The sequence below is a fragment of the Gracilinanus agilis genome, chromosome X (assembly GCF_016433145.1).
Source record: "Gracilinanus agilis isolate LMUSP501 chromosome X, AgileGrace, whole genome shotgun sequence".
Classification (NCBI taxonomy): domain Eukaryota; kingdom Metazoa; phylum Chordata; class Mammalia; order Didelphimorphia; family Didelphidae; genus Gracilinanus; species Gracilinanus agilis.
The window spans coordinates 9,072,840-9,091,657 of NC_058136.1; the positions used below are offsets into that span (position 1 = coordinate 9,072,840).

Here is an 18,818-nt window from a genome sequence, read left to right on the forward strand (position 1 = left end):
TGAAGGGGAAAGTAGGAGCATGAATCATGTAACCATGTTAAAAATGATTATTAATAAAGGTTTAAATTCAAAAAAAATTAATACCATTAAAAATTAGAGAGACATTTATATTCTAACTGAATTCTAACATATTTACATTCTAACAAAAACTGTCAATGGAACAAATTACCATAGGGGAGACAGTGAGCTCCCCCGTCACTGAAAGTGTTAGAGAATTAGATAAGATAATATGGCTTAGCACAATGTCTGGCACAGAGTAGCCACTGTGTTTATTCCCTTCCCCTGTAGAGACAGGATTCTTATGTTTAGTGGAAGATTGGATTAAGTCACCTCTGAGGTCCCTCCTTGCCCTAAAGTTCAATAATCTTCATCTTCTTTCTACATCACAATGGATTGGACCATGCCAAAGTCATTTCCTCAAGATCATCAGAGGAAGGTGATCCTTCCACTGAAATAGATCCTAGCCCCTCAAGACCTTGTTAAATGGACCAACAGCAGTCAGTACCTGGAGACAGGCCTTTTAGTGTTGGGCTTCTCTGTATTTAGCTACATCAGTCTTTGGGCTATATATGCACAACACATAGCCTCTGCATTAGAGCTTGTCACTCTATGGCTTAACCATTGAATTACCAAGGAGACATTAAAAGAGAATATTATTGACATGAAATGCATTCTGTTGCGTTTTTCCCAATTGTTTTCTCTTCTAAATTTTGTTTGGTTGGAACTATTATAAAAACAAGTTCCTATTCCCTAAGCATATAACAACTGATTGAAGGACAGTTTAGGAGATGAGGGAAACCAGTGTCCTTATGGAAGCCAACTAGACATTACAAATGGACCCTTGATAATCGACTTTGTGAAGAAGCCCCATGTTGATAATGGAGCTTTGAATACTAGAGCTCTTTTGTCTTGCCTGCACACCAGTTCCCCCTCAACATACAACCCACTTTTATTCAACCAACTCTCTTTTCTTCTTGCTGTCTGAAGCCAAAAAACAGGAAGAATTTTTCACTTCTCAGCCATGTTGTACTGGCCCTTATTAGAGTCAGCCTTTATGCTCAGTTTGCATAAGAGAGGAGTAAATGAAGGGCTAGGTTCTCTAGGGAGATCTGCCAGTTGAGAAAAAGTAGCTCCACAAAAAAACAATAATGGAGCACTATTGGGGACTGTTTGAAACTACAAGGAGCAAGAAGACCATTTCTGGTACAAAGTGTGATGAGTCTATTGGCTCTGAGGGTATACTAGAGTGAGTAGATACCAGCAGCTCTAAATTGGAGAGTCTAAATTTCCAGGTTTGGCAGGTATGCTCTAAAAGCAGCTTTCCCAAAGGGAGCCATCAAAAGCACAACTTTCTCTATTTGAGCTATCCAAATTCCACTACCTGTTCTCATAGCTACTCAAGGTACCAGCTTATACCCTTCCCAATCTGGTGGCATACCAGGGTTTCAAGATGAATTCACAACACCTGCACTTCACCAGAGTGGTGGCCAAAAGGACGTTGGATAAGAGCCCTTTGTTTAGCTCTATGCAAGAAATTGAAATTATCCATTTTCGGGGAGGGGAGGGGATTTCATTTGGGCAAGTGCAAATTTTATTAGTGCTACGTGTAAGCGAGTGTCATGGAGTTAGCCCTCCGCTCCCCTTTGAGTTCGCAAAGTGCCAAATTCCTTGTCAGCACACCCAGAGTTTGGAATTTGCTTTTCCCTGACTTCCTCCATTCCAGGAGTAGAAGAATCAAGTTGAATCCTATAAGTATAATAGATATGAACTTCCAAATGGCTCATATTGGCCATCTTATTCACTGAACACTGATCACGTGAGAGCCACTACTTGCTGTGGAACAATGGGTGTGGGTATACCTGCATCTTACTGTATCGTAGTCATTGCCCCAATCCAAATGCATTGTCAGCTGTGGAATCTTAAGTGTCAACAGTTCTTGCTTTTTAGTTTAAAAATAGAACAATGAAAGCAAATTGGAAAGATTTGCTAAAATGCCATTAACCATCTTTTTTGTAGTGTCAGTAGGCTACGAGTATGAAACGTGTCCTGACTTCATTCTCTGGGAGAAAAGGACAGTGGTTCTACAGGGGTTTGAGATGGATGCTTCTAATCTAGGAGGCTGGACCTTGAATAAGCATCATATTTTGAATCCACAAAGTGGTGAGTATGGTGACCTGATATTAACTTGTTTTGTGTCAAGGGCTTTGGTGGTAGCATAACATATGAGGCAATTCATGCATGGGTTCAAAAACGCAAGGAACAGGGCGTGCCAAAGGAGTGTCATGGAGTAAAGCAAGGTATATTGGAGGAGTAAATGACAGCCAATAGCCCCGTCCGTCATGAGTGCAGTTCATTAGAGGCCCCAAGCCATAGCCCAAATAGCTTTTCATTCTCCCCAACCGCCTCTTGATTATTGGGGGCATGGCAGGCCACGATAAGCCATGGAAATCTGTGGCAAAAAGCCAAACTAAATAACTGGGAATGCATCACTGGCAATTGAGAAACACTATCTTTAAATGCTGAGTAACTTAGGGACCACTACATTCCTCCCGCCCCCCGCCACCATAGAAGTTTTTACATTACTCAGGGACTGTGTAGAAAATTGCTCAAATGTTTGACTGAGATTAGTTGCCTAGAGTTGGTGACCTTGGGACTCTCTGAGGTTGAAATCCTCCCTAGGAAGGAATGAAAGCCTTACGCAGGCTATCTGAAAAGAGGGGAAGTACTTGGTTAGGAGGTACTATACATGTTGTCTTTGCCTCTGGCAGGAATGCCTAAAGCTGAGAGAAGCTAATTTATGAGAAACAGAAACTTAATCAGGATTGCAAAGCTTAAGGAATCAGCCCATCTCAAATGTAGAGCATAGATTGGACCCATACAGAATGTGTTACTCTGAGGATGAGTCATGGGCCAGTGATCTAAATTCTCAGTCTATCCCTTTGGTGGCATGAATTCACATCTCCAGATGGGGGCGTAGAAGAGATGAGCTTGTATTTTCCATTGATACTGCAGTGGCTCCCATTGCCATTAACTATCTCATTCATGACAGCCCCATTTATCTGGGGCAAAGTAGCCTGTCACTACAGTACTGCTTGGCACTGGCAAAAACTGAACTCTTCAGGCAGAGCCAAGAATCGTCTTCAGATTGGAGGGAACTGGAATAATGACCTCCAGAAAACTGCCCAGAGGCTTTTGAAAGTAAGTTGTAAAAAGAAAGGCACAGAGGTAGGAAAGAAAGACAACTCTGGAAATTTGAAAGTGTTGAAGTTATTGTTAGGGGCTTACAATGTCCCGCCCTTTTATTCCTGGATCACCTTAGTAGACTGATATCCGACATATTCCTTGGTGATAGCAGATTGCTTCCAGTTTCAGTTGGGCTTTGCAAACATTGCCTTCTTTTCTACCTATTCAAGTTAACTTAGCTACACAGAAGAGCATTATTGAGTAATTAAGTACCTTTTTCACAGATCAAAGGAACTTTCCTTGAAAAGCGGGAAAAGGTCCTAGGTACTCTTGTGGTAACATAAATTGTGTTGTCCCAAGTTTAGATCAAAAAATTCAACACTCGCCTTCCATTGTCTTGCTGAGTCTGCTTTATTTTGATCCTAGGTGAAGGTTGGCTCTTGAATTGGCATTCGTATAGTATGTCTTCACACTCCGAAAGGGGTTTAATGGTCAGCCCTGTGGTTTAGCCAGGTACAGGTTGGCCCTTTGATAGAAAGAAAGCTATAGAATTGTTAGAAAACCTTCCCAGGGCTATTTTTGCCACTGCTCCTAGGCTGAGAAAGAGTTAGTGATCAAATGTTACATTCAGGACCACGGTTAGGATTTTAGTATGTCTTACAGGAGTCCTTCTATAGGCAATATGCCCATCACATCAGTAATCATTTCTAGCAGCAATTTAATGAATCTCCTTACCAGGTTTCTGATCTAATGTAATTGCAAGATCAAAATAAGATGGCAGTGCAATAATAATATGTATCTCTAAGCTCAGTGGGACTCGCTCTACAAAGTAACCTCAACTCTTAACAATTTTTCAGGGCATAGCAAACTATACCTATAAGCATTGTGCAGTTGGTTAACTATTATATCTCTGCAGCAATGTTAGTCAAGTGTCCAGTGTCGTGTTGGCAAACCTATGGTATGTGTGCCAGATGGGGCAACTCCCTTCCTCCACTCCATGAGCACATGAGGACATTTATCACATGACCCACTCCTCTGTCCAATGGGAGTGTTTCCTCCCTCCCCTACCTTGGGTGAGACGGAGGGCTCACATGTGGCATGAGGGTTGCAGTTTGGGCACTAGGTCTCTAAAGGGTTCACCATCACTGGTCAAGTGGTTTGCAGCTGTAGTGTGTCAGTAGGTCATCCATCGTTTATAGCATTTCAACTTTTAAGTCACACATAGGAAGGAACCTAGCTATCAAGAGCTGCACAGGCCCTCAGAAGATACGTCATGAAGCCCCACCCCCCATTTTACAGATAAGGAAGTGTGGAGGCCAACAGAGGGGATTTGACTTAACCAAAAGCCATACAGGTAGCACACAAGATAGCAGTGACTGCGACCTGTGCCCTCTGACTCCAAAGCTAGCCTGCTCAACACTGTGCCAGGTTACTTTCCCACAACTTCTGGTTCTTCTATCCCCTTCTTAAGCTTCTAGACCCACATTTCATTTTTATACAACATACCACATCATGCTAGCCAAACCACATATTAATGTAGCGGATTAAATAATTATCAAAAGCCAAAAAAAAATCACATTATAGGATACAACATAGATGAAACTGAAAACAGGTAGAAATCATTAAAATAGTAAGTGGGGTATTTCAACCATTTATCCCCTTGAAACCATGCCATAGTATGAGATGCCAAAAAGTTCACATATTCTCTCACTTGCATTCAGATTCCTAGAAGCTGATCTTGGCATGAAAGCAAAATCACTGCTGGTGACAGTTCGGTATTATACTGGCACCAGTGTTTCAAACGTGTAGAACTACTCCAAGTTCACATTTTAATTATAGTCTAGATATAAAATCTAGCATTTACGTAATGCTTTAAGGTTTACATTTCATGGAGTATATGGCATTTGATTCTTACAAGCATCTTCTTAGGTAGCTGTTATTATGAGCCCAATTTTACAAATAAGGAAACTGAGGCTGCAAGAGGTGTCTTGCCCAGGGTTACACTAAGTGGCTGAGGCATGATTTGAACTCAGGACTTTGTGACTCTGAGACCAACACTCTATCAGCTGTAAGACCTAGCTGTCTGATGGCCAAATCTACACCCCCACCTCCCAGCTCCCGTTCTTGTGATCCACAGTGTTTCCAAGAAATACACTCCGTTCTATTTTCTTACCTTGGTGTCCTCAAAGGCAAAACTATATAATCATTCTTCCTTTACCTCTGATTTTGTGCCCTTGAATGGGGCACAACCACTTCCTCGCTTAAGTCTGCTTGTTACAGACACTCATTCATCTGGAGAGTCCCCTAGGATTGTAACCCTATAATAATAAAATAATTATTCAATCAAGGGAAGGAAAATGGATATAAAGGAACTATAATAATATCTGACATTAATGCTGTGCTTCCAGGTTTACAAAGTGTTTTAGAGGCATACATGCTTCACACTCAGTCCTTGAAAAAGGATTTTTGCTTACTACATCATCAGGTATGAAAAACAGTCAGACTTCCAGGGGCATCAACTTTTTTTATTCCTTTTTATAAGAAAAAAAAACACTCCTCCAATATGGGCAAAGTATCTGGCTTCACTGTAGTCCAAATGTTTTCTGAGCTACATGTCCTTAAAATTACTTAGTTTTTCTATCCTTTGTTAACTTTGTTCCATTCTTCAGATATCTTTACAAGCCTACTCTGTATTTCAAAGCAGGCCTGTGTGTTTGCTCTTTATTCATCAAAACTATTACTGTAAGACTATGAGGCCTCCTCTTTATCGCACTCATTTCTTAATTCTCAGGAAGAAAACGGTGGTCTTACACACTGGAATTCCTATCGTTTATTTTTCTAGGGTCTCCCTTTGTTATTTGGATCTTATTTCTCTAATTCCAAAAGAATATCTGTTCAAATCAAAAAGGGCTCTTGATGTTGGCCTTCAAATGAGGGAAAGGGAACACTTTGTGTCCAAGGGATGAACAATTACCAAAATCGGGGATCAAACTGCAAAGGCCAATCAGAAATGAGAACAAAGTCAGGGAACCCACACACTACATTGGGTCAAGGTCAATGACTTTTGATCTAAGGATTCTTGTCTCAATAGTAGTTTCCTAGAGCTACATCATCATACAATTTACAACAAGAATCATGGAACCATGCATGGGGAAGCAAAATTTTTAATTAAATTAAATTAAAATATAAAAATAAATAAATAAAGTGAACCTTAAAATAGCCAGAGCAGAAGAGCTGACAACACTCTGGTTTGTTCAAAGAGAAAAAAAACAAGAGTAACCTACACGTGCAAAGCTACTTAGAAGGCCAAAAATCAAGATCATCTTTGTCCTCGGTTGAAACAGAGCCAGGCTCTGTTGATACAGAAGGTCCTGGAATCAAATCTGGCCTCAGATACTTCCTAGCTGTGTGACCCTGGGCAAGTCATTTGAACTCCATTGCCTAGCCTTTACCATTCTTCTGCCTTGGAACCAACACACAGTATTGATTCTAAGACAGAAAGTGAGGGTTTTAATAATAATAATAATCTATATGAGGGGTCTGGATGACAAAGCACTTTGAGGATTGTAAATTAAGGTATTCTGGGCTCTTCCACTCAGAGTTCTTTCCTAGTTTGCACAAGCAAATACAGCATTAGTGCACTGACAGAAACAAAAGGATAACTCATATATAGATAAGACAAAAGTTAGGCTGCCATTATCTGTGGGAGTTTGGAAAGATGTGCCTGGCCACATGAGTTTTATCTGTATCTTACCTGGAAAACCTGTATTTTATCATGGAAACAGATGGACACATATTTCAAGAGTCTTCTGAACTTGGAAGTTTTTCATGTTGGCAATAGTCCCCTAGCAGATTCTTCCCAACACCTGACATTCTCACAAGTCTTAGAAAGCAGAAGTTTAAATTGACTAAGCATGCATAATCCATATTATACCTTGAACATAATGGGGAAATTTTAGCTCAGAGAAAAATATGGAAATCATTGTGGATCAAAATGAGAATTAGCTCAATCATCTATGTATGAGAAATTTACAGTAAGTTGCTCTCTCTCTCTCCCTCCCTCCTCTCACTCTGTCTTGCATGCATACATACACACATAGGCACAGAAGGTAAGTATACAAAACTACAAGCCATGAGAGAGAAAAAAAATATACATATAATACCCATAAAATACTGGAGACAGATGTTACAACTTGCAACAAAACTATCCTTGGGAACACGGGTTGAGCTGTTCTTCCTATTCGGTGCTTTGGATCTTTTTGTTGACCAAAATGAGCCAAAGAGTCTCAGCTGTGGAGTCCTCAAAAAGGGGAAAAGCTCTGGGAAAGGAAGGTTCTCTTGTCCTCTGAGACCACCATTTCTAAGCCAAAGGAAGGAAATGACACCATTCAACAACCCTTTCCAAGACAAGAGACAACTTCAAAAGGGAAGATGCTCAGTCCCTACACCACCACCACCACCACCACCACCCCTACAACTCGCCACACCCAGATCTGGTGGTGGGGAGAAGATAGCTAGAACTGTAGATGTCTACATTTTTTAATATCCAGAAACCCACCACAGAGGAAAAACAAGGAAATCGAGTATATATGCAATAAGCCATTAGTATGAACGCAAATTCCAAGCAATGATGACATAGCTCCATTTGGAATCAATGGCAAAACCAAATTTCCCTCCTTTTTTAATCTATGCCTTATTCTTAAGTAACCAGATTTGTGACAATGATGGTTTTCCGAAAGTTCTTTTACCTGAAAAGATTAGCCTGACTCCTTCTCACAGACAAGCTCTTTGGCATCATAAAATTCTCTCCAATTTTAAAGATCCCTGACATAGAGACTCGTATGCTGAAATTGACCACCACCCCCCCCCCCATGTTGACCAGACACCAGGAACAAAATTCTCAGGGCTGAAAGTTTTATGAACTTTCTTATTTTTGCCAAATTTCATCAAACTTCTAAGTTCACACTTACAGCTCTATGAAATTTCACTTTCACACGCCCAAAGCTGCACTCCCCACTGCCTTCTCACATAGAAACCTGATCATTTTTGTTCAAGATTTTTTGCACTTAGTGGTTTGCTAAAGAAAGAATCAATCAAAATTTCATCAAAATTAGCTTCCAAAATACTAGGTAACACACATTTAAATGGCAAATTTATGCATAGATTATAATACAATATAATCATAAAAAGTTATCATGTTGAATATGTTCCAGGAATTATGCTCAGTGCAGAGAATTCAAAGAAAAGTACAAAAGCTCCCCACTATCAAGGAGCTCCCAGTCTTATGAGGGGCCATATTTAAATAACCAGCTAGGTACAAAGATATGTACAGAAGGTAACCTGTGAAGGGGGCAGCTGTGGCTCAGTGGATTGAGAATCAGGCCTAGAGACAGGAGGTCCTAGGTTCAACCTGGCCTCAGACACTTCCTACCTGTGTGACCCTGGGCAAGTCACTTGACCCCGATTGCCTAGCCCTTACCACTCTTCTGCCTTGGAATCAATATTGATTCACGGAAGGTAAGAGTTTAAAAAAAAAAGAAGGTAACCTCTGAAAAGAAGGCATTAGCAGTTGAGGAGACGAGGAGAGGCTTCTTGAAGAATATGGAATTTAAACTGAGTCTTGAAGGAAGTCAGGGAAACCAAGAACCAATAAACTTGATTGGGTTTGAATCAAGAGGTGCAGAAAGTAACTCTATGAGAGAGTTCATAGGCTCCTATCTCTTGAGTTTTAGAGGCAATCTGGCACAATCTGGGCTCCTAGTTTTCAGAAGAGGAGACTGACTCATTCAAGATCACACAAAAAGCAAGTGGCAAGACTAGAATTCAAGTCAGGTCCTCTAACTCCAACATCACCCTTTCTTCTTCTATACCACCCTGCTTATGGCTTGAAGGCAGGTTTATGGCAGGCATGAACAAGAGTAGGTGGCAATCAGCAGCACCATTAGCAGAGGGATCAGGTGGAAGAGTGCTTCCATAGCCGAACCTTTCCCACCGAGGCCAGTTACCATAGGATGGAAGAAAACGACCCAACCTTGACCTTACATCTTGCCAATTTAAAATAACTATGTAGATGTCATTGTTATCACCATCATCATCATCATCCCTTTTTCTTCATCCTTTTTCAAAGAATAGTCCAAAGTTCGTTTTTGTATTTCAAAAAGTGTATTGGACAAAGATCACAGAGACCACCAGGTCTCATAACTGAATAACTACGACATCCATTGAAAATGTCAGCTTTTTCTTTTTTGTTGTCAAAAGTAGAGCTAGAGTTTAAATAGTACAAATATGAAAGGGCAGGTGTCACTTATCAAATTATTAGGTTTTTTTGCTTTGATTGGAAATAGTTTGACATTTTCAGAAACCACTTCTTTTTGCCCACTTTTATTGGCTCCTGTGGGTTGTCTTTTCCACATGCTTGTCCTTGACATTAAACACAAAAGAGGGAACTGACCTCAATCAAGCCCACCTCCAGCTGGGAACTCCTGGGCCTGTATCCTCTTATAGTTTACCATTCTCCACCTTCAAAGTTTAGGACAGAAGGAAATGATTGAGAAAAGTTTGGGGGCCTCCTGACTTGCTTCCATGCTAATTCACTGTTAATTTGTTTTTCATTTATTGGTGCCAAGTTATTTCTCAGGGTTTATCCTAAGTCAGAAGCCTTGCATTGGCCAGCTTTTCAGAAAGGCACATTTGTTCATTTTATGGTTACATCCGAAGCCCCCATGCTGGTCAAAGTGCCCATCAGAATGCCAGTTTAGCCATTGCCTTTTGGTGTGACCTTGGACACAAACTCCTCTCCTGAAGTGCTTTGCTAATCTAATCCCACCCACAAAAACTTTTCTAAGTAGGAATGATAAATCCAGAAGAGCTACTTTGGAAAGGCAATTTGGAAAGCAATGATATTTTCCCCTCAGGTCAGCTGGCCTTGGCTCTCCAAATTTTCCTGCTCTGATTTCTCCAACCAGACTGGGAGAGAGTGGGATGTAGAGGTAGGAAGGGAAGAAGTTTGCTCTTTAGGCAACTGTTTCTTTTCTATCCAAGACAGATAGCAGATTCAAAACAAGTCTATCTCCTCTCAATTTTGTCTGACTGGTTCAAAAGGCACTTTAATTAGATCCCATGCCTGCTGTCCTTCAATTCTTCTATTTTCCTTTGGCTCTAAATCCCATATTCGGTATGTAGTTTCCAGTAGGTAGCGTTTCCAGACCATTTGTCATACCCACTTGTAGCAAGCGTATCTTCCTGGAAATTAGCTGTTGGCTGTAGAGGAATGGCTTGAAATATTGTGCCTGAAGTGTTTGTGTACACACAGACATATACATATGGTATCAACTTCCATTGGGAAGTAGGGATGTGTATGTGCACACCCATGCATGTGGACACGCTAGCACACACTGGATATCCATGTTGTGCAGTACAGGATAGCTTTCAAAATAAAATATCCCTTTTATAGGAACTCAGATCTTTGAAGTCATAAAGCATTAATAGTCAATACTGTTCACCTGTCATAGAGCCAGGTTGCTGGTTGCCATACGCTTCCTAACATTGGCTGTCATGTGAGTGTTAATGATTGGTGCATGCTCTGAACATGCCTGAACAGGAGGAAGCTGTCCAGGGCACTTGCTGATTGAGGATTGTCATCTCGAGGAGATGAATAAACAATCTTCTCGAACTTCTCAGCCTTAGAAATGAAGCAGTAACTTCTGTCAACCAAGCGATTTTTTGCCACGGGGCAGGGACGAGTATTTCCGTTGATTACCCTGGCATATCTCCCAGCTTGTTTTTCTGTCCCCTCAGTCATCTCCGGAGAGAAATATGGATTGTGGCCCTCATTCATAAGTTTGAAAAATGGTGTCTTCTCTAGAATCAGCATAAAGCACCACCCACTGGCTTCTGAGGGAAATTTTCATTTCAAACTTCTTTATAAAGTTCCCAGGCTCTAAGTAAAGAAGTAGGAGGGCTTAGCAATGTGTTTGCCTTGTTGCCCAACTAATTTAAATTTTTGCAATGGACGTTGGAGGAATAAACACACAGTGCCCGGCTCCCAGACTCCAGCAGGCCTGAGCCAATGGGCTTTCTTGGCTGACTCTGTGATGCCCAAAGCATAGCAGAAATGTGCCCTTTCCCATAAATACTGTGTGCTAAGTTTCAGGATCACTTGCTTCTGTTTTCAAAATGAGCATTGATGGTAGAAGAAAATGGAAAGGGGGCACTGGTAATTGATCAAGAGTCCCAGGAACATAAACACAATATTTCTAAAGCAACCTCTTGCAGCAGAACTGGTGTTAAATCATAGTCGCTAGATCGCCTGCCCCACTGTTGTATAATGGAAGGTTAAACAGATTCTCAAAACAACAAAAACAACCTTCAAAATGATCTATTTTTTCCAATGCAATTCAAAAGGGGCTTGCCCATTTCTGCTCCAATTGCTCCAGCTTTAAACAGGAATGGTAATTTCAGTACATTGGCACTTCAGTCCCTTGCATGAAAGCAAGACAGAAAATGTTGAGATGTAATCAGAAAGTACATTGCCTTATGTTTTATTTCCTTTAATCATTCTTCTTCTTTGATGGAGTGCTGGGCTTTCTAATGAAAAAGGGGAGTTTTAGAATAGCAGGCTTAGAGGAATGCTTTCGCATGGCCATCTTTAGTTTTTCAAATTGCCAGGACTCAAGTAATAACATGTCATTTTGAGGGTAATTGTTAAGTATACTGTTGTTGTATCAATACACACATACACACGCACAGGCATATGAAAGCTACCTGAGAAAATAGATGTTAATACCCCATTGGAAAGATTTTTGAATGCCATGCTCTACAGTGTTTTGCTGAAACTTAACAGCAGTTGCCACATTTGTGGTCTCATTGGTGGGAGGTTCGGTTATTAATGATGGGAAGAGCATCTTTCATTGCCACCATTGTCTCGTGATCCCTGTTTTCATTCGTTGTGGCATGGCTCGTCCTCATTGGAGTATACAGTTGATTTTCAAAGTAAATGTTGCCCTGGGAACACCGGAGCACTGTTCTATTCATCTTCCTTAATTAAATATTTTAATTGAATTAAATAAATTAAAAAATAAAAATTCTCAATTCTAAGAAATGGCTACACTACCCAATCACATTCATTAACAAAGCGAAGGGAAAAGTTCTGCCCCCAGCAGAATCTGCCTTTGCAAAAGAAGCCCCCAGGAGGGAGTGGGGGGAAGAAAAAGAAAGAGTAGCATCTGAAGTCTAAGAGATGAGGAATAAATGGGATTTCAGTTTCCTGGAAGGCAGCTTCCGACTCTGGTCTATAATGTTGATGCCATATTGCTGTGCATGTTTTATTCTCCTATTTATTTGGGCAGGCAAGATTACCGTCTCTGAGAAATCAATACTTTCTATTGTGGGACTCTGGAGTCAAGAGTCAGGTGCTGGGAAAATTGAGGGAAGCATTTCTCAGAGTACTTAGAGAGAACAGTACTAGTGGGCCATTGAAGTGAATGGAGGCTGGGGAAGAGTAGTAGATAATAATACCACTCAGGAGTTAAGTGCTCACTCAATTCTTGGCAGTCACTCTGGCCTAATATGCTGTAGTGCATTTCCACATCTTGGACATTTCACCTGCTCTGAGGTTCTTGATATCTTTGGAACTAGAGACTTTGGAGGTAGAAGAGCCCCAAAAGTTACCAATGTTTTCATAAATATAGTCAGTATCTCTGTCATCTCTGATGGTGATAGGAAGAACTAACAGTGAAATCCCAAGGTATAGAAGATGCAAGGAGGGCCCTGTCCACATTGTGAAAATGCAGACAGATGCCCTGGTGATAAACAGATGGAGAGATAGATTTTTGCAGCAACAATGGCAAATCACCCTCCCTATGATATTTTTCTAGGATGAGCATTCAAGTGAGTTTTCTGCCTCTGCTCAAGTTGTGTGATGAGGGAAGGTAACCCAGTGTGCTAGGTATCAGGTGAAAACCAGCTAGAGATGAAAACTTAGTCACAGACAATATCTACATAGCAATATTTTAGTCCGACATTCCAAAAAGAACAGATGTAAAGGATATCACCAGGGAAATGAAGGTTTGAAAAAGAACGTGTCCAGGTCATGTGGCGAGGACAGGAATTGACAAGTGGACAGCCAAAGTGTCCCACTGATATTCTTGTGATATTAGGGGAAAGAGAAGAAGACATCCCACATGTTGAATAGGCTCTCTGTGTTGAAGGAGGGCAGAGGATGGGGCATAAGCTTGCTTTATACATTCTTTCCAACAGTAATAAAATAGGACTAGAACTCAGAGATCTCTCTAACTCAAATTATGTCAAAGAGAACAGAAAGTCACCAAGACTATCACATGATGAATGATCTAATCTCCCTCCTTTTTTTGTTGTGTCTAGGAATTGTGCATAAAGGGAATGGAGAAAACATGTTCATTTCCCAGCAGCCTCCTGTCATCTCAACCATCATGGGCAATGGACACCAGAGAAGTGTTGCCTGCACCAACTGCAATGGCCTGGCCTACAACAATAAACTTTTTGCTCCAGTTGCCTTAGCATCTGGCCCCGATGGCAGTGTTTATATTGGGGACTTCAATTTTGTAAGAAGAATATTTCCTTCTGGAAATTCCATTAGTATTTTGGAATTAAGGTACGTTGTCTCAGATTTCTTAGTTTTGGCCTATGGATAAGCATATCAGATATAAGGTAACTCAGACTAATTTTTGTGTGTTATGGAATTCATGGTCCAACCTGTTTATTTATCCTTTATTCAGCATCAACTGCTTTCTAAAAAGGTATATTAGTGGTGAGCCCACAGATGTTCCAAAAAAGATGAAAGATGGGCTGCACACACATTACCTAATCCAGATTTGTTGGGATGAAATTTAGGGGTACAATTTGCTACCAGTTGGACACTTCTAATAAAAAATGGGTTCTTCCAGATCTACTTCTCTCTGGCTTTAAACTTTGTGCTGATTCCATTGCTGTAAGTTTAACAACTAGGATGTAGTATCATGAAGAAGACCATACTCAGAGATAGAAGTTCCTGTCATTTTCTTATGTACAGGAGAAAACTAAACTTCCCACGTTGGACAGTGACATTACCGTTAATTTCTCCCCTTCGTGAATTTGCTTTGGGCTTTAGATGTTGTCTTCCCATTCCCAACTGTTGGCTTTGGAGTCTTTGAGCATTACGATTAATTGAGATGGCAAAGATAGGGTGTGGGGGAGCAAAAAAATGGAGTTGGGAAAATGGATACCTCATCTGCTGACTGACCTCTCCAGTTTTTCATAGACTGCTCTTGTGGCCTTAATATGTTGTACTTCCCCAGAGCTAAAGGAGAGAGCTTCTTCCACACAGATCATTTCCTATGCAGTTATAGCTCCTTGGAAATTTGGACAGAAGCCTAATGACTCAAGCATACAAGAATAATAACTAGGGGGAAAGTGTTATGACACCTGTCGATGGCCTAAATGGATAGCATGACTTCCCCCAACTAGTCTCAGACTAAAGAACGTGGTATATAAGAGAACTAAACAGGTTAACATGGAGGAATGTTTTGTTTCTCTGAGCTGAATCAGCAGGCATGTATGTGAAACTAAGAACCATTCCCATTACATACAATAGGTGGGATACAGGTGAGATACTTGTTAGAGTGAAGCCCTAGGTAAAGTGTCAGAACAAAAAGAATGCACTAACACTTTCACCCCCTTCCATAGGTGTCTTTCTGTATAGAATTTTTCACTATATTTTAAGAAAATGTCTGCCTGTTAAACATCCCCCAGTCTGCAAATCAGAAGGCAATTAGCATGCGACAGTGAAAATTGGAGTCAGGGAACTTGGCTTCAAATCTCACCTCTGATAGTTGCCTTCTATGTGACATTGGGCAAGCCACTTCACCTTAGGAAACTCCATTTCCTCATCTTAAAATGAGAGGATGGCCTCTGAGGTCCCTTCTAGCTCCAATGAACCCATTTCTCCCATTCTGGCTCTGTGGAACTCAAATGTGTGCCTCCAAAGCCATTCCCTCATTTGGTGTTGGGATACGGATATTATCCTAACAGGCCTGGTGGCACCTTTCTCTGGCACTTTGGAGAACTCAACAGAATAGTTGTAATGAGTCTCACCAGCTTCTGGTACCATCTAGTAGACTCCATAAAATGGTGGCTGCCCCACATCTCACCTCTATCGAGGAATTCTCTGGCCTCCTTATGTTCTCCTACAGCACAGCCTGAGGAATAATGACAAGTTGGACTTGGAAGCAAGGAAATATGAAGTCAGTAAACATTTACTGAGCAGCCAGTGATGACAGAGGCTGCCCTAAAAGGTCACTCAACGTATTGAACAAGCTTTGGCTTATTTTCAGTTAAATACTCAATAGTTGTCTATGCTTATGTACACATACAGACACACGTACCTACACACACACACACACACACACACACACACACACACACGTGAGTACATTAGGAATTATAAATATATATCCTTATACATAATATACATAGTACATATATAATAAACACTATTATTATCTAATATCAAATCTATAAATATCAAATCTATATTAAATTATGTATGAGAAATGTATTTTATTTTTTTTCCTGATTGTCATGTTTGCTTTGGCATCCATCTTCTTTTTCTTAGCCTGAGTTATTCCTTCTTGCCTAGCTAGGGAAATCTTCCAGTCTCAAGCCGCCATCTATTTTTCACATTAATTCGCTACAGTTTTAATAAATTTCTTGATTATAATTACAAATGTTATCATAGGAAATAAAGCTATTAAATTCCTTTGCTAATAAGAAACAGGCTACAGAGACAAGTTAGGGCTCAGCACACATCAAGCAAGTTCAAAGAAAGACTACAGTTTGCAAAATCCTGCTTCTTCCACTTCGGGAAGGCACTGGTCCCTACCCGAACTGTCAGGACAGAGGAGGAGGAGACCTTTCCCAGCAGTGAGACGCATGCCTGCTTACTTTGTAGCTGTACAGCTTTCAGCAAACCTGTTTCAACAGCCTATGTGCATCAGTGTGGATGCCATCTCCAGGGTCACAAATAGTCATTTTTCTATGGCTTTATAAAAGTCTTTGAGAGTTGCTCTGGAGGAAAAATTAAGCACCTTTTAGTCTAGTGATGAATCTCTTTGACCTAGCCAAGTTGTCTTTCAGATGACTGGCAGGCTCAAAGCCTTTATATAGCTATATAGAATCTTCCAAAACTTTGACTCAACTGACATAGCCTTTAAGAATGTAGGGTCAGGCGCACCTGAGTTGCTCAGTGAATTGAGAGGTCCTGGGTTCCACTCTGGCCTCAGACACTTCTAGCTGTGAGACCCTGGGCAAGTCACTTAACCCCCCATTGTCCAGCCCTTACCGCTCTTCTGTCTTCAAACTGATTCTAAGATAGAAGGTAAGGGGTTAAAAAAGAATGTAGGGTTACTTCCAAACCACAATGAGGCAGGAGGAGGAATTTCAGGTGTGGTTAGGAGAACTTCTTTTCAGAAAAAGTGCCAAGTAGATCAAGGTGATTCCAGATCTAGAAATAAGTTGGTTCTGAAAACATTCAGCCTTCTTTCTGAAACACGGAGGAGACCTAGCTTCTGGCAGCAGGATGAAGACCAAAAACAATAATTTGCAAATATGGGAATTGCTAAACAAATGTTTGTTATCACATTACCGTGACTTTTCTTTTTTTAGGTGTTTGAGAAGATGTTTGGCACCTTATTATATCTCTCTGCTTCTATTCAGCTGACTCCTCTAAGGGAGTGAACTCTCAAAATAAAAAGAGTAGAACTCTGTAGGGAAGCTCTTTGAAAACAAACAAAAAAATTAGGAACATTGTTCTCAGGCAGACACTTCTCCTCATTTCAGGGTACACTTAGAAAAGACACCACCTTGCCTTCTGATCCTCATCTCTTGGCCTTCCATCTCTCCCTTACCCTTGCTTCTCCTAAACCTTTCTTGAATCCTCACTGGAACCTGCAATTCCTCCTCTCCTCCCAATTGCCCTGAGCTCTGGCCCCCTCTTTCCTCTTTCGACAGTCTTTATATCAGAGGTGACTGCATCCCTTGGATTCCTCTGTCTCTGGTCCTTTGCCAAACTAAACCTCAAGCTATGCCCACCCCTACCTTCTCTTTTTAATACCCATATGCTGCCAAATAGACCCACATATGCTCCATGTCAGCGAAGCCGCCCTTTCTAACTGAGACCACGCTGAACTTTTCCCACATTAATGTAGTCAGTACTATTGATTGCTGGTGGAATCATGAAGGAATTAGAGATCAAGACCTCCTAGGTTCTTCTGGTCACTGCCATGTAGTGAGTCTATCCATACATGTACATATATGTGTATATATGTACGCACATACATATATACACACAACTGGCCATTTTTCATTGACCTATCAAGAAAATCGTTACATCTTGAGCAGTTTCTTGTGAATCTTTAAGTTCAAAATACTTTGAGATTCTATTGCATTTCCTAACATCATTCTATGAAATTAGACTTATCCCTGTTGAGATGTTTTCTCTCTACCAGGTTCAAACGCTTTCATTCATACTCTTGCACCACGTGGAATAGAATCCCAGGATCCCAGATTTCGATTGGAAAGTGGAACCTCGGAGGCTCCAAGAAACAAAGGCATTTGCCTAGCTCACCCAGGCAGGTGGGAACAGGTCTGAGATTGGGACCTAGCTCCTTCGATTCTCAATTCAGCTCTTTTCTGATTATCCCACCTTGTCTTCCCTTGGCCCTTCCCCTTTCCAGATATTTGGAGCTTGAAATCTCCTCCTAGAACTTCCACCTGCTGCTTCTTGCTCTTTTCTCTTTCTTCCCCATTCCTGAAGATAGCACTCATTTCTCCTTGGGTCTTCTTAGCCTTTTCCAAGCTAAACAATGTCCATTCCTGGGGTATTAATCTTTGTGTATTATGGCATCCTGTTCCTCATTCTTTGTTTATGGGCACAGGGCCAGTTTGGGGTCTCCTGATTCTATCTGGAGAGATTTTTAAAGTAAAATTATATTCTATTATCAAAGGCTTTGCAAGAATCCAAGTGTGTAATATCATCCTGTCCTCCTCTCATCAGCTCATTTAATGATGCTACTAGAAAATCCATTCAGAGCGTCTGGCAGAGAGTTGCGCCAAAGCAAGATGGAGCCCATACTACTGTCGTTCAAGATTGTCTTACAGACTATAAAAGTTAAATGATTGTTAAGTCCAAGCCCCTAATTTTATTGAGTAGAAAACTTCTCAGCCCAAGAGGTTATCTGACTTGCCTAAGCCAAGGTCAGACAGCCAGGAGTAGGAAATCAGGTTTTTCCAGAGCCTCCCTCTAGCTCTTGTTGTGTGCTTTCCTAAAAAGGAACATCCTTTAGAGCAGAGGAATCTGGAGCTGGAAAGGTTCTCCAAAGACATCTAATATAACCTCTTCCCCCTTCATTGAAAAAGAAACTGAGGTCTGGGTGGTTAGGCAACTTGTAAAAAAGTTGGTGAGCATCAGAAGTGGGGAACCAGGAAAGACCTCCTGTAGAAGGTGGGATTTGAACTGAATCTTGAAGGAGGTCAGGAGGCAGAAACAAGGAAAGCAAGCATTCCAGGCCAGGCACAGGGAGCAGCCAGGTCGAGGATGTGCCTTGTACCATGTCATGTATGAG

The 18,818-nt window shown here is 41.0% G+C and overlaps 1 protein-coding gene across 1 annotated transcript in view; it reads left to right on the forward strand.

The window, feature by feature from the left end:
* Positions 1–1,991: 1,991 nt before the first annotated feature.
* The window catches only part of TENM1 (teneurin transmembrane protein 1), a 104,621-nt gene continuing 87,794 nt past the window's right edge, over positions 1,992–18,818 (forward strand). The window contains exons 1-2 of the mRNA XM_044682672.1: positions 1,992–2,160; positions 13,564–13,813. Coding sequence (XP_044538607.1) covers positions 1,992–2,160; positions 13,564–13,813 — 419 coding nt within the window. The remainder of the gene's footprint in view (positions 2,161–13,563; positions 13,814–18,818) is intronic.